Source organism: Ranitomeya variabilis, chromosome 2 (genome assembly GCF_051348905.1).
Source record: "Ranitomeya variabilis isolate aRanVar5 chromosome 2, aRanVar5.hap1, whole genome shotgun sequence".
Taxonomy (NCBI): Eukaryota; Metazoa; Chordata; class Amphibia; order Anura; family Dendrobatidae; genus Ranitomeya; species Ranitomeya variabilis.
The window spans coordinates 595,156,117-595,172,344 of record NC_135233.1 but is presented as its reverse complement, the minus strand read 5'-3'; the positions used below and the strand labels follow the sequence as shown (position 1 = coordinate 595,172,344).

Sequence of the window (16,228 nt, the reverse complement as noted above, 5' to 3'; positions counted from 1 at the left end):
GTAAACCAACTCTTTTGTGTCTGCCTTGGCTTGGCTGGCCCTGGCCTGCTCCGCTAGTTAATTATATCAGCACACAACATAATGGTAATATAACAACACATTTATTGCAAAAAAGATGAAAAAAATAAACAAACCTTTAAGGGAATAAACAATAACATAAAAGTTTTCAGAAGTATAAAATAAAATAAAAATAAAATGTAAAAAAAATCAAAACCTCCCACGGCGGTGGGCCAACAGATGGCGCAGCGTGTGTCCCTGTAGCTTGACCTGCTGTGCAAGCTCTGTCGCGGCCTCCAGCAGGCGCACTGAAGTCTTCTCCAGGCGCTTTTGCCTGGACAGCAGCTCTTTCGCGGTGGGCGTTTCTGTGGATAGAAGAGGTAGCAGTAAGGGTATGTAGACTCATGGCGTATTTGCAGCTTTTTCTACGCTCCGTGTAGCATCCGCAACTGCTGTACCTCATTTCTATGCGTTTTTGGCCGGGCCATGGGACTCCATGTTATAAAATCAGTTGCGTATACGGTGCTAAAATTGACATGCTGCGTATGCAAAATACGCACTTGCGTTCAAATACGCAGCGTATTTTCGTACGCAGTGTGTGAACTACATTTTTGTCCTGCGTACAGAACGGACGGAGATTACGCTGCAAATACGCATGTGTGAACATACCCTGAGATTTACTACACACTCAATTTGGTCCTGTCACAGAGGGTGAGAACATTGGGGTCCCATCACACACAGCGAGATCACTGCAGATCTCGCTGCAAAGTGTGACGTCGCGACCCCGTGATGTCACTGCCGCGCGGTCGGCTTGTATGGCCGCGACGGAGCGACGCTCCTGCGATGCGGGGAAGACGCCGCCAGCGATGCGCTCGCTGTCGGCGTCTTCCCCGCATCGCTGACTGTGACGGGGGCTATAGGCTATGTACGGTACAACCTTTCTTCAGCGGGCAGTGACGGCGCAGCTGGGGGCGCCGTCGCTGCTCGCTGTCACACACAGAGCGAGATAATCACTAAGCAGCGAGATTGGCTGCGATCTCGCTGTGTGTGAAGCCACCCTTTTTTTTCTCGCTGTCAAATGTGACATCCCACCGATAACCCCTCCCCACTGTCTGTCTACTTACGGAGAAGGGACACCGGTTGCTCATCCCCGGAAGAGCTGCTGACCTCCCAACCCCTTGCTTGTGCCGCACCGACTAAGGAAGCAAATACATATCTGGTTAACAATTGAACACACTGTGGGGAACCGCTCGCAGTTTTGGTCACTTACCAACTGATCCACTGCTCGCCTCTGGGGAGAACACCGCTGACCCGGGGGAAGAAGGCAAGTGGCGGAAGGGAGGTGTTGAGGATGGTGGAGGGGTGCTATCGCGCCTGGTCCTAACCGCATCTGTAATGTATACAATATTTCAGCTCCCCTCTAATGTCCCGTATGCAGTAATAAAATCGCAATGAATGATGGTTAACATACGCGACGGCCCGGGCTGTGGGCTGCCGCTGGTGGTGGATGATGGGCCCTCTGTGCCAGTGCTGGCAGATGACGACCCCTGTTCCCGGTGCCGTCTCTCTACACAAAAATTAAAGAACCGCAATATTTAGACACCAAAAGTACAGGGCTACAGACTAAAAAAAAATACATAGGCGCCATTGGCGGCAAAAGTTAGGAGCCAAATGAAATTTTTAGTCTCCAAATGTACAGTCATGGCCAAAAATTTTGAGAATGAGACAAATATTAATTTTTCCAAAGTCTACTGCTTAATTTTTTCTAATGGCAATTTGCATATACTCCTGAATGTCAGAGTGATCAGCTTAGGCTTCTTTCACACTTCAGTCTTTCGGCGTCAGTCAAAAACCGCCATTTTCGTAAAATGGCGGATCCGTTTTTTTTTTTGGGCGGATCCGCTATTTTCCCATTGACTTGCATTAGAGACGGATTGTGGCGGATGGTCGTCCGTTCCATCCGCCTTGCGACGGATCCGTCGATATTTGGCGGACGTTGTCTAGACATTGACGGACTTTGTAACGTTTTTTGTCGCTGGCAAAAAGGCGGAACGCAGCGGATCCGTCGCGTCCGCCTTTTTTTTGAATGGGTGCCTATGGGCGACGGATCCGTCGCGATACGTTTTTTGGCGGATCCGTCGCCTCAATCCGCTTTTTTTGATTGAGCATGCTCCAAAAAGTTGCAACTTTGCCCAGACAACCCAAAAACTATATAAAGAGGACAGGTCATTCCCAAATGTACCAGCCAGCAAGAGAGACCCTTCCATGCCCGAGAGACCCAGCCAGACCCAGCCAGCAAGACCTCTGCCAGCAAGACTTTGCCAGCCAGGCACTGCCATCCAGCCAGAGAGGCCCTGCAAGCCAGAGACACTCTGCCAGCAAGACTTTGCCAGCCAGGCACTGCCATCCAGCCAGAGAGGCCCTGCAAGCCAGAGACACTCTGCCAGCAAGACTTTGCCAGCCAGGCACTGCCATCCAGCTAGAGAGGCCCTGCAAGCCAGACCCTGCCTGAGACAGCCATGTGAGTACTGCCATCCAGCATGCATGCATGCGTGCGTGCGTGCTTGTGTGCGTGCGTGTTTGTGTGCGTGCTTGTGTGCGTGCATGCTTGTGTGCGTGCGTGCTTGTGTGCGTGCTTGCATGCTTGTGTGCGTGCGTGCGTGCTTGTGTGCATGCTTGCATGCTTGTGTGCGTGCGTGCTTGTGTGCGTGCTTGCATGCTTGTGTGCGTGCGTGCTTGTGTGCGTGCATGCTTGTGTGCGTGCGTGCTTGTGTGCGTGCTTGCATGCTTGTGTGCGTGCGTGCTTGCGTGCGTGCATGCTTGTGTGCGTGCGTGCTTGTGTGCGTGCGCCTGCCTGCCCTGTTTATATGTTTTTCATACTATTTAAGCTGTTATTTTTTATAGCTGAGGTGTAAAATGTGTTTTGTGTGTGTGTATAAATGATGTGTGATGTGTTCTGCATTTTTGTTGTTATCCCAAATGTTATAGTATTTCAAATAAAGAGCAGTGTAGCTCCTCCTGTACCATTAAAAAAAATAAAAATTTTTAAAAAAATAGTAATAAAAATTACACCAAACTGTCAGTAGTCTCATTTCAAGATAAATGTAATATTGGGTAAACATGCAGTAAAGGTTATATATATAAATGTGTAATGCAAATCTTGTGTATAGAATATGTTATCCGGTTTTAGAAAATACAAACTGTAGGGTAATCATAATTACCAATTTTTGGAATTGGTATTTTAAGTTCGAATGAGGAACATTTTTGATAAGGTTTGATAGGTGGCTTTTACCAACATGCGCATTGCGCATATCAATTTCAGTTTTGGTGTTGCTTTAAAGGGTTCTTGGGGGTTTTTTTTGGTGGGGAAACAGGGCTAGAGGGTTTGGCAGCTTGTGCATCAAGCATATCTACCATATAAAGTATGACGGTTAGAAAAAAAATTTCATTTTGTGTGGGATGAAATCTAAAAGTTTTTAAAAAAGATGTAAGTGTTAAATCCTACAGCTGCATCTATCCTTGTGTATAGTAGCTTAGAACTGTCTGTATACTTACAGATACTTGGGACCAAGAGGTACGCAAAGACCATAATGTCTTCTTCTGAGAGCCCCCCAGCACATCAGCAGCAAACTGAGGTATTGTATTTTTTTTTTTTTTCTTTGTTCTGTAAAATTTTTTGGTGATACAACTATGGTCATTGTTTTTTAACCCTTTATGTGTTCTGTATTCACAGGAATATGAAGCAGAGGGGCTTACAGAAGGAGACGGACAGGGTGGAGAAAGACAAGGAGCGGGAGCGCATAGTGTAAGTTTTGAACAGACCGATCCTCACATACAATGCACTACACCCAACACAAACATTCATGACAGCACACACAATACATATGCCTCGATCTAAGAACATTATTAATTTTTTTTTTTACATTTTTTTTATTAGTCCTCACAATCCGGGGCTCGACATAGAGTTCCTCAAAGCACCTCCCATAGTCGTCGGAATGATAATCGCGGCGGTCGCCGAAGAGTAAGTTCCTTTTTGTTTTGTTGTGTAGTAAAATGTAAAATTCATGTGTTGTAATCTTTCCCTTTTTATTGTTATATTTTTCGTAGGCTTCACAGCGTGCTCCCGAACAAGATGATGAAGAGGAGGGCATCGATGTGAACACCCTCATCGAAGCAGTACAAAGTAGGGAGCCGCTGTGGAACATGTCGGACCGCCGCCATGCTGACCAGTTAATCACCCGACGGCTATGGGAGGAAGTGTGCAGTGCTGTTATGGATAACTGGGAGGAACTCGATGCTGGGGCCCAGGATCTAGCGCGTAAGTATTCACACTTCATAACCTTATTTTAGCATGATTTAATGTGGTGTATAGTAACCAATTTTTGCTATCTCTTTCCAGGTAACAGGATTATCGTGCGGTGGCGGTCAATCAGGGATCGCTTCAAGAGGGAGTTTAATAAGGAGATGCAGGCCCCGAGTGGATCTAGAGGACGCAGGAGCAGATACAAACATGCCAGAGCCCTGTCGTTCCTACGGTCGACGCTGCTGAGCAGAAGGTAAATATTCAACACCACATATTTTCAGTCAAACTGAAAAAATGTGTAACCTTCAATTTTTTTGCAGCAAGGGCAATTGTAATATAAAGATACTAATATTTTTTTTCTTCTTCTTTAACAGCACTTTCTGCAGCACTCGGGAGCCTGCATCAGAGTTGCAGCCCTCTGGAGCGATCCCTCGAGAGTCCGCCACCGGCGACCACGTCGACCCCTCTGTTTCTGCACCTACCCTTTTGTTTGATCCCTCAGCCTCATCCACCAGCGCTGGAGCAGCAGGGCGGACTTCGTCACTTGAAGCTGCAGGTGATGAGTTAGAGTTCCCTTTACCCCACCCCTCTGCCACTGCCGCAACTTCTAGACCAACTTTGTGGTCAGGACGGCAGCGCCAGAGAGGTCAGGAAAGGAGCTATGCGCCTGACTTTTTGCATCTGAATGCATCCTTTCACAGTGCCATCAAGCTTTTGAGTGAGCAAACGTCTGCTGGGTACAATATGCTTAACAAAAGCATACTGGAACTCAGCAGTCGTCTTGATAGGATGCAATCAGATGCAAACCAGTCACCAAGGCACTGTTTTTTTCAGGCGGTCCTCAGGCACATGGAAAATCTAACTCCTGACCTGCAGATGCATGTGATGCAAGGCTGCCACACTGCTCTAGCGCAGGCGATATCCCATGCCCCTTCACCTACCCTTCATGTGTCAACACCTTTCCCCTCTCAATCCACCGTCTATCCTCCCATCCGTCCTCCTCCTGTACGTCCTCCTCCCGTCCATTCTACTCCTTCGTCATTTGTTCCTTCCCCCCTTAGTCTTTCCCAGTTTTTAACGTCCCCCTTCCATTCTTCCCCTTTAACTTCTCCGTTATCAATCCCAGCAACACCTTCATACCTCACACACACCACATCTGCACCTCAACTCTCTACACAACCTCATGTTTTCACCACCCATTCCACTTCTGTTCCTCCCCGTGATGTCCTGTCCCCCACTCTCGACGTGGTCCGCCCGCCTGTCAGCCCCTCCGCTACTATCTCCACCCAAAACTATGAGAATCTGTAAAAGTCAATAAATAAACAGTTTTTTGGTTTAAAATTTTTTTTATTGTCTTTCTTTTTTTTTTTCTTTTAATTTTTTAAGTCACCAAGGTTATGGCAATAGTAACATTAACAGTGTTTAAAGGGTACCGTTGCAAAACATACAATGCTGCATTAAAGTACAAAGATTTTGTATGCAAACAAAAATTGGTATTTTTACAAGTATAAAAATAAATAAATTTTTTACACCATTTCATACTGCCAGTCAACTGATCCTGCAGGAGACATGAAGTAGTCTGCAAAACTGTCCCGCATTCTGCAGACTGCAACTGGACTGCGAAAAGTGGGGTTTTGGTAATCCCGTAAGGTGCTTTCTGAAACATTATCCTCCAGGGAAACTTGTTCTTTTGATAGAACAAAATTATGCAGGACAACGCACGCTTTGACCACATCATCGACAGTTTCAGTCTGCAGTTTAATGGCAGTTAGTAGCACTCTCCATTTGGCAGTTAGGATGCCAAAGGCACATTCCACTACTCTGCGTGCTCTGGTTAAACGGTAATTGAAAATTTTCTTCCTCTGGGTCAGTCCACTACTTCCAAAGGGTTTAAGCAAATGTGGGGAAAGCTGGAAGGCATCATCTCCAACACAAACAAATGGTAACGGTGGACCGGTGGTTCCAGGGAGAGGTCTAGGGGGTGGAAAATCAAATGTCTCTCCATATAAACGGCGCCGCATTGGTGAATTTTTAAAGATTTGTGAATCATTTGCACGTCCATACGCACCTATATCCACAGCGATGAACTTGCATTGTGCGTCAGCTATGGCCATCAACACAATAGAGAAATACTTCTTATAGTTATAAAACTGTGACCCAGAGCCTGAAGGTTTGACGATCCTTATGTGCTTTCCATCAACTGCTCCAACACAATTTGGAAACTGGCAAATCTGATGAAAAATTTGGGCGATCTCCAGCCACCTCTCCTGTGATGGCTCTGGGATGTATTCCACTTGTAGGCACTCCCACAATGCCCGGCAGGTATCTCTGATGATCCCTGAGATGGTGGATATCCCAAGTCGAAATTGAAAATGGAGGGATGAGAAGGACTCTCCAGTTGCAAGGAATCTGTTAACAAAAAGACAATACTTAATAAAAAAAATACAAAAAAAAACAACACAGTTATAAGTCTGATGAATGAGAATCATTTAATAAAAAAAATGACTTACCGAATAGTCACCATGAGACGCTCTGCTGGTGATATTGAGAATCGCATCTGGGTGTCTCGTCTCCGTATACAGTCTTCCACATAGCCCAATAAAAATTCAAAATTTTCAGCTCTCATCCTCACATAATTGAAGAACTTTTGAGGGTTTTCCCTTAGTTCCATGTAAAGCGTGGAATAAACACCACGGGTCATACGTTGTGCTGTGATGGGATGGATCCACAGCCTTCTCTTACGCCGCTGCCGTAGGATTCGCAGTCTTCGTTCCTCCCTCTCTCGAACGCTGACTGCCAACTGATTTGCCTCAAAAGTAAAATCTGCATAGATCTTTGCAATGTTCGCCAGGACTCCTTCCATTTCTGCCACTTTCTCTACAACCTTTCAAAGATGTGGTGTAAATACACGCTATATATAGTTTTCCAGAAGTTTCCAGTAGCCAATCACATTGAAATCCTCCCCTTTTTAAAAACGGATCCGTCAAAAAACGGTTGCAACGGATGTAAAAAACGTTCACAACGGTTCTAACGGATCCGTTTTTTTAACGGATTAGGGCAGCTGATCCGTTAAAAAACCGGATCCGTTAGAACCGTTTTTGAACAAAATTTGACGGATCCGTCGATCCGCCACGATGTCGGACCCAACTGACGCCACACAACTGAAGTGTGAAAGAAGCCTTAACAGCAATTACTGTACTTGCAAAGTCAATATTTGCCCAGAAAATGAACTTTAACCCCCAAAACACATTTCAACATCATTGCAGTCCTGCCTTAAAAGGAGCAGCTAACATCGTTTTAGTGATTGATCCATTAACACAGGTGTGGGTGTTGATGAGGACAGGGCTGGCGATCAATCAGTCATGATTAAGTAAGAATGACATCACTGGACACTTTAAAAAGGAGGCTGGTGCTTGGTATCATTGTTTCTCTTCAGTTAACCATGGTTATCTCTAAAGAAACACGTGCAGCCATCATTGCACTGCACAAAAATGGCCTAACAGGGAAGAGTATCGCAGCTACAAAGATTGCACCTCAGTCAACAATCTATCGCATCATCAAGAACTTCAAGGAGAGAGCTTCCATTGTTGTCAAAAAGGCTCCAGGGCGCCCAAGAAAGACCAGCAAGCGCCAGGACCGTATCTTAAAACTGTTTCAGCTGCGGGATCAGACTCCCAGCAGTGCCGAGCTTGCTCAGGAATGGCAGCAGGCTGGTGTGAGTGCTTCTGCACGCACTGTGAGGCGGAGACACTGTGAGCAAGGCCTGGTTTCAAGGAGGGCAGCAAAGAAGCCACTTCTCTCCAGAAAAAACATCAGGGACCGACTGATATTCTGCAAAAGGTACAGGGAGAGGACTGCTGAGGACTGGGGCAAAGTCATTTTCTCTGATGAATGCCCTTTTCGATTGTTTGGGACATCTGGAAAACAGCTTATACGGAGAAGAGGTGAGCGCTACCACCAGTCTTGTCTCATGCCAACTGTAAAGCATCCTGAAACCATTCATGTGTGGGGTTGCTTCTCAGCCAAGGGAATCGGCTCACTCACAGTCTTGCCTAAAAACACAGCCATGAATAAAGAATGGTACCAGAATGTCCTCCAAGAGCAACTTCTCCCAACCGTCCAAGAGCAGTTTGGCGCCCAACAATGCCTTTTCCAGCATGATGGAGCACCTTGCCATAAAGCAAAGGTGATAACTAAATGGCTCATGGAACAAAACATAGAGATTTTGGGTCCATGGCCTGGAAACTCCCCAGATCCTAATCCCATTGAGAACTTGTGGTCAATCATCAAGAGACGGGTGGACAAACAAAAACCAACAAATTCTGGCAAAATGCAAGCATTGATTATGCAAGAATGGACTGCTATCAGTCAGGATTTGGTCCAGAAGTTGATTGAGAGCATGCGAGGGAGAATTGCAGAGGTCTTGAAGAAGAAGGGTCAACACTGCAAATATTGACTTGCTGCATTAACTCATTCTGTCAATATAACCTATTGGTACTCATAATATGATTGCAATTATATTTCTGTATGTGATATAAACATCAGACAAACACTAATAAAAACCAGAGGGCAGCAGATCATGTGAAAAAATAATTTTGGTGTCATTCTCAAAAATTTTGGCCATGACTGTACGTACATATATTGCAAATAGACATCACTCTTCCCAGTGATGCTATACTCTGCATTGTCTGGGGGCTCTGGTGTTCAATGCTATGCGTGGCCTGGGACTCATAGTATTGCATCACTAGGAAGCGCCTCCCGGGGGCGTGGCCTAGCAGGAGATGTGAGAGGACGCGTGTCGGACCTCTCCCGCTGCCTGAACGCTGATCCGGTACTATCAGAGGCGCCGCCGAACGCCACATACCGGTGGAGGAGCTCCGGAGTGTCCGGAGAGTGGAGGGAGCTGACCGCACTGTGCGCACGCAGCAGGATGACAAGAAGGAGGCAGAAAGAAGTCGGGATGGCAGGCTGCACGCGCTCCCAAGATGGCGCCGACAGCGCTGCTGAAGAGGCGGCAAAAGCAAGTGCTGCATACCAGAAGAGGCTGGAGGTTATCGCCAGGTTGGAGCAGTTTGCGAGGACAGAGGAGGCAGGACGGATGATGCAGGGAGCCGCTGGAAAGGTGACAGAAGAAGAGGGGATCTCAGGGGAGCAGGTGGGGATGAGGTCTGGGGCACAGGCAGAGGGGATGGTGAGTGGATCCCGTATAGCACCTATTAATACACCAAAATGTGAGAAATTCTCCATTGAACGATGTAGCTGAGCTGACTCCAGAATATGTCTCACAAATGGAGACTGGCAGTGCTGATGGGACTGGGGAGCCAACCCTGAAGGATATATTTTCTGCAGTATTATTCTGCAAAACTGCATTGACAACCCTAACTGTTCAGGTGGACGACCTTAAAGGGGAAGTTGCCTCTTTTCGCTCAGCTATGCATAAGATGGAGGGGAGAGTTGAAATGTTGGAGGAACGTGTGGGAGGTGTGGAAGATCAGATTGCTGAAATGGCAAAGAGAGAGAAAAAATATGTCCAGCGCATTGCGGAGTTGGAGTTTAAAACTGATGATTTGGAGAATCGGTCGCGCAGGAACAACTTGAGAATTATTGGTGTGCCTGAAAAGGCAGAAGGAAATAACCCCACTGAGTTCATAGAGACATGGCTGAAAACTAAGGTTGGAGGGGACAGTCTCACTAGCCTTTTTGCGGTTGAAAGAGCGCACAGGGTGCCGACTAGACCTCTGCCCCCTGGCTCCGCCCCACGGACCTTTCTAGCTAAAATCCTAAATTACAGAGACCGGGATATTCTGTTACGGAAGGCCAGGAATATGGAGGAATTGACTATTGACGGCAACCGAGTATCTATATATCCTGACTATTCTACAATTGTACAGAAGCTCAGGATGAAGTTTGGAGAGGCTAAAAGATGCTTGCGTGAATTAGGACTGGCCTATTCTATGCTGTATCCAGCTAAATTACGTGTGGTGGCCATGGACAGGGTTCACTTTTTTCAAAATCCTGAGGAAGTGTCACATTGGCTGGACTTGAATGCTAAACGTATTGGAGCAGAAAAGACCCGCTGAAGAGGTTTTAATGCGGTCTTCTGGCTATTGTGATAGATGGGGGAGAGAAAATTGAGTTGATGGTTAATAGTGATCTGTTACTAAAAGAATTTGGGGTATGGTCCTTGTGCGCTAAGGTTGTGTTCGGCGGCGCAACTGTTTATATATCTTGTTTCTAAAGGGCGGGGGGAGGAACGACTGGAAGATAGAGGGAAATCTATTTGTGGTGGTATCGGCTTTTGAGCCACTGCTGGGATAGCAACAGCGCGTTCCCCTTTCTCATATAGAGAGGGAGTAGGAGTTTATACGTTGATTGTTATAACGTTGTTGGGGGAGAAGTTATTGAGGGAAGGGTCGGGTAGGGTCAGGGGTTATTTTGTAATAATGAGGGGCTGGGGGGGAGGTTTGGGTAGGAGGGCTCAGTTTAGGGGGGTAAAGAAGACCAATGGAAAGAAGAAGAGAAGGTTTAAAATTATGCAAAATGATGGGAGATAGAGTTAAAATTTTGAGCTGGAACATTAGAGGATTATCGAATGATACAAAACGGAAGGCTATTTTGCAGTATATTGTAAAACAGAGACCCTCGCTGGTGTGCCTTCAAGAAACTCACTTAGTAAAGGAAAAAAACGGGTATATTGCATAAAAGATGGGTGAGGAAGGCTTACCATGCGACATTCTCGGCCTATGCTAGGGGAGTGCATACAAGTGTTCCGTTCGAGGAGGTAGAGGTGGTAATAGATAGTGATGGACAGTATGTATTCCTTGTGTGTAAGGTGTTTGCTAGACTGATATGTGTCGTGTCGGTGTATATTCCTTCACCGTACTCAGGGAAAAAACTACAGGAAATCCTAAATATATCTGGTAGGTGGGGAGGAGTTCCATTACTTATAATAGGGGACGTTAACAATATCATTGATGATCACTGGGATAGGGGGCAGCATGCTATGTTGCTATGTTGAGGAAGGAGGGGAATTTGACAGCGTTTGGTAGTTATTTGAAAGAAGTGGCATGGAAAGACTTGTGGAGAGTGCGTAATACTGATACATACTGTTTCTCATGCTATTCAGCGACATACGGCTCTCTATCTCGTATTGACATGGCCCTAGGTAACGAAGAAATGGATAGGTTGGTACAAGAGGTGGATTATCTGCCTAGAATAGTGTCGGATCACAGTCCAGTGGTAGTAACAATTCAAATTGAAGGCCTTGGGGGGATGGCTAAATTGGGTTGGAAGTTGAATCCCTTCTGGTTGCAAATTATTGATATGGGGAAGATCGGGGAAGAGATAAAAGAATTCTTTAAATTTAATGATGGTAGTGCAGCGAAACATGTGGTATGGGACACCATGAAGGCCTATTTGAGGGGTATATTATCTAAAGAGATATCTATACATAAAACACAAACAAGGGAATCTGATAAAGGGATATTGGAGGAATTGAGGGCAGCAGAGGCCGCACTTAGTAATTTACGTTCACAGGACACCATGAATCGTATGAAAACGGCTCAGGAGGAGGTAAACAAATTACATCTACGCAAAGCAGAAAGGGCGAGAGCTTTTCAAAGAGAGGCCTTTTACGCGGAAGGAGAGAAGGTGGGTCACCTTCTCTCAGTGGTAACGTCTGCACAAAGGGATTCGTCACACGTGCATGCTCTAGAATTAGAGAATGGTAGTATTGTAACACAGGGGATCCAAATCTTAGATGGTTTTAAGGGATTCTATAGCAAACTGTATGAATCGCACACCAGGCAGGGAGAAGGTGACATTGACAGATTTCTAGAGGAGGCAAGTTTACCTAGATTAGAAGCTGAGGATAGATATTGGTTAGATGGGCCGCTTACGGTGGAGGAGTTGGAGGGTGCCTTGAGGTCCATGGCGGGGGGGAAGGCTCCGGGGGCTGACTGTGTCCCTGTTGAGATTTATGGTGTCCTTTCTGAGGAGTTGTTGACCAGATTGTTGGGGGTCTTTGAGGAGTCACTGGAGAGGGGAATATTGCCTGATTCCATGAGGTAGGCCATTATTGTGGTCATCCCTAAACCTGAGAAGAACCCACGACTGCCGGAGTCATATAGACCAATATCACTCCTAACAACAGATGTTAAGATTTTGGCTAAAGCCTTGGCGAACAGACTGACCCGGGTGATAGAAAAGGTGGTCCATTCGGACCAATCGGGCTTTATGCCTAATAAATCCACTGCCATCAACTTGAGAAGGTAATTTCTTAATATGCAGATACCGGCGGAGAATGCTGGGGGGAGGGTGGTCGTCTCCCTCGATGCGCATAAAGCCTTCGATAGTATTGAATGGCAATACCTGTGGTCGGTTCTGAGTCGCTTTGGGTTTGGGCCGGTTTTTGTATCGTGGGTGAGGCTCCTGTACTCCTCTCCAGTGGCTAAAATTAGGGTGAACAATGCACTGTCAGATGGTTTTCAGTTGTTTCGGGGTACGCGGCAGGGATGCCCGCTGTCCCCGTTGCTGTTTGCTCTAGCGGTGGAACCTCTGGCAGCGGCTATCAGAAGGTCTCAGTTGGTAAAAGGGTTTATGTATGGGAAAATGGAGGAAAAAATTGCTCTGTATGCTGACGACATTCTGCTTTTTCTTGAGGGTCCTGGGGAACCTTTGAGGAATGTAATTTCATTAATTGAAGAATTTGGGCAAATTTCAGGGTTGATTATCAATTGGGACAAATCAAGTGTTTTACAGGTGGATAGAGGAGTGGATTGTACTAGGGAGGTGGAAGAGGGTACAAAATTAAGGGTGGTTTCACAATTTAAATATCTAGGAGTCCAGGTGTCTCTCCCTTTGAATAGATTTGAGGAGCTCAATCTTGAGCCATTAATAACCAAATTACGTGCCAAAATCACAGCGTGGAATAAGCTGCATTTGTCGGTGGTGGGTAGAGTAAACCTTCTTAAGATGGTTGTGATGCCACAGGTTTTGTATATTTTACATAGCTCTCCGGTTTGGATCCCACGAACTAGATTCCGTAGACTTAAATCATTATTTGGAGAGTTAGTATGGGGTGGGAGGTGCCCGAGAATTAGGCAAGAGATACTGCAAAGACCTAAAGACGAGGGGGGACTTGCCCTGCCTAATCCCTGGTTGTATTTTTTGTCGGCGCAGAGCCAACATCTTAGGGGATGGGGGAAAGGGCTTGAGGAAGGCTGGGGTCATAACAGTCTGATGTATATTATTGGCATGTGGCCCTTGGGTCAGGGTCTAGAAGCAGGACTATTCAAGAAATTGGGGGCTCGTCTTCACACTATAAATTTAATTCATAAGGTATGGCAGACGCTTAAAAGAATAAGAGGGGTTGAGGGATTCACAGAATTTTCACCTATTTGGGATAACCCTTCCTTTCAAGAATTCAATCATATGGAAGGATTGGGGGAGTGGAGAGAAAAAGGCATTGGGTTGATAAGTCAGTTGATGCAGAATGGGAGCCTTAAGCCTTTTGAGATGCTGCAGCAAGAGTTCCAGTTCCCGGGGTTAAAACTATACCAATACAGACGGGTTCAACACGCATTTCAGGCACAGAAGAGGAGGGGGCCTATAGTGATCCAGAAGGATCTAATGTTGGACTTTATATTAAATAATAATGGAACAAAAGGGGCTATATCCGAAGTATATGGGGATCTGCTACACACATTTCTACTAGATTACCCTATAAAGGCCAGAGGGAAGTGGGAGGCCGAATTGGGGGAAATAGAAGATGATAGGTGGGAATCTATCTTAGAATACGTACCCAGGTTATCAATGAGTGAACCTGGGAGAATGTCACAATTGTATGTGATAAATAGGGCCTATAGGACACCTGATATGTTGTTTAAAGCCGGATTGAAAGACGATTCTGGGTGCCCTAGGTGCTCTCAGTCTCAGGCGGGCATACTACACATGTTATGGCTTTGTCCCAGACTATTTGCGTTCTGGGTTGTTGTGCTGAACCAAATTGGGGTGATCTATGGGTGTTCGATTCCCAGGGATCCGGTGGTTTGTGTACTTGGGTATGTGAAGGAAATCCTGACCGACAAAACTACCAAAATGGCTATAGCTAGATTATTGCTCATTGCGAGAAAGGTGATTGCAAGGTATTGGATTAGGGAGGAACCTCCTACTAGACGGAAGTTTATTGCACAGGCTAATCATATTGTCCAGCTCGAAAAAAGTATATATAATAAAAGGAACAGAATGGGCTTCTTTCAAAAGCTGTGGCAGCCATGGCTGGACGGGAACAATTAAGTGATTGTGGTAAAAAGTTGCATATATTATAATATGTATGTGTTGTATCTTTTCTTTTCTCTTCTTTCCAGGAGTAATGTTTGGGCGGAGTTGGGTCTTCAGAGGGGAGGGGGGGGGGGGGGGGGAGGGAGGTTTCTATTAAATCAAAAACACGAATGTACCCTGTTTATTTGTATGGATACTGATGTCTTTATTTTGCACAATAAAATATCTGATTAAAAAAAAAGGAAGCGCCTCCCGGCAGCGCGCGTCTCCTGATTCCCCCCTCCCGGCAGCGCGCGCAGGGTTGCCAACCTCCTCCTAAATGATTTCTGGACAATCTAGCTAAAAATTGCGGACATCCCCAAATTTTAAATGTTAGTGGAGATTCTGGAACCCCTGACCTGACCATTTATCACGGACACCGCATTTTCCTCTCGGACAATACGGACATGAGGAAAAAGCATGTTTTTACGGGATGTCCAGGAATTCCAGGACAAGTTGGCAACCACGAGCGCGAGTCTCCCGATTCACCCCTCCCGGCAGTGTGCGTCTCCCAATTCCCCCATACTGGTGCTTGCCACGCCTTATCTCCGCCCGCAACTCTGCCAGATGCTGTGGGGTCTTGTACCGCAAGTCTGCCCACTTTTTGCGCAGCTGCAGCACACTGCGGCGGATGCCAAAGCGCCTCTCCATGATGCGCCCAATGCGGCGCAGGACCTCCTGCTTGTGGAGGTTCCTGTGGGCTGGGTGCAGTCTCCAGCCCCTCGTAATCCCAGGCATACATTTTTTTTATGAAAAATTGAAGCTCTGTCTGCCCCAGAGGAGCAGAACGCTGTCTCGCCGCCATTTTTCCAGGAAAGACGCTGAACGGCACGGCCCAACCACGCCAGAGGAGGTCCTTGACTCAGGCGTGATGCTGCGCGATCCGCATCGCTATAGCGTCTCCGTTTAGCGTCGCGGTTGTGACGCCGGTATACACAGCGTCATGGTTGTGGCGCCGGCTCCAGAAATCACTCTTTGGCTGTCCTGGTTTCAAGCCGCAGCGCTCATCGTCCTGGTTTCAGCGTTGCAGCGGCTTTTACAGTGATTTTAGGGTACGTTCACACATTGCAACTCAGCTGCATACTGACGCACAAGAATATGCAGCTGAGAAGTTAGCTGTGTATTTTGTGCGTCTTTTCGTGCGTATTTTACAGACGTACAGTATGCAGTATGGAAAGTACATTGCGTATATGCTGCACAAAGGGTGTCTATGGGTAACGGCAGTTGCGTCAATGCTGCGTATTAGCCCTGCGTATTTAACGGACGTAAAATATGCGACAAATACGCGATGTGTGAACGCTAACTTACAGTATTGGATGTCTTGTGTCAGTTTAGCAAATCATAAGTACTAATTTTATTTTTTGCTTTTTCAGGTTGCCATGTCTACTACAGATGTACTTGTGATTGTAGCGGCTGTGTTGTTGGTTGAAGTTCACCGCCAGCAGGAGGCTCAGGCGCGGAACACTCGTACTAAGCGACAGCGCCACATGTGGACCAGACAGTGGCTGCAGAAGAGGAATCAATTGTCCCATATGGGCCTAATAAGGGAACTGCAGGAGAACAACCCGCATGATTTCAGGAACTACCTGCGAATGTCGGAGGATTCCT

At 46.4% G+C, this 16,228-nt stretch overlaps 1 protein-coding gene across 1 annotated transcript; it reads left to right on the top strand.

The window, feature by feature from the left end:
- Positions 1 to 3,771: 3,771 nt before the first annotated feature.
- Positions 3,772 to 5,870, top strand: LOC143809754 (uncharacterized). The gene is made up of 2 exons (XM_077292773.1): positions 3,772 to 4,553; positions 4,675 to 5,870. Exons 1-2 carry the CDS (start codon positions 4,357 to 4,359, stop codon positions 5,606 to 5,608), a joined length of 1,131 nt encoding a protein of 376 aa, XP_077148888.1. The 5' UTR covers positions 3,772 to 4,356; the 3' UTR covers positions 5,609 to 5,870.
- Positions 5,871 to 16,228: the final 10,358 nt, after the last annotated feature.

Coding starts and splice junctions, on each gene's coding strand:
- LOC143809754 (XM_077292773.1), top strand. CDS start 4,357: ATGTGGTGTATAGTAACCAATTTTTGCTATCTCTTTCCAGGTAACAGG. Junction 4,554..4,674: donor TCGACGCTGCTGAGCAGAAG/GTAAATATTCAA, acceptor CTTCTTTAACAG/CACTTTCTGCAGCACTCGGG.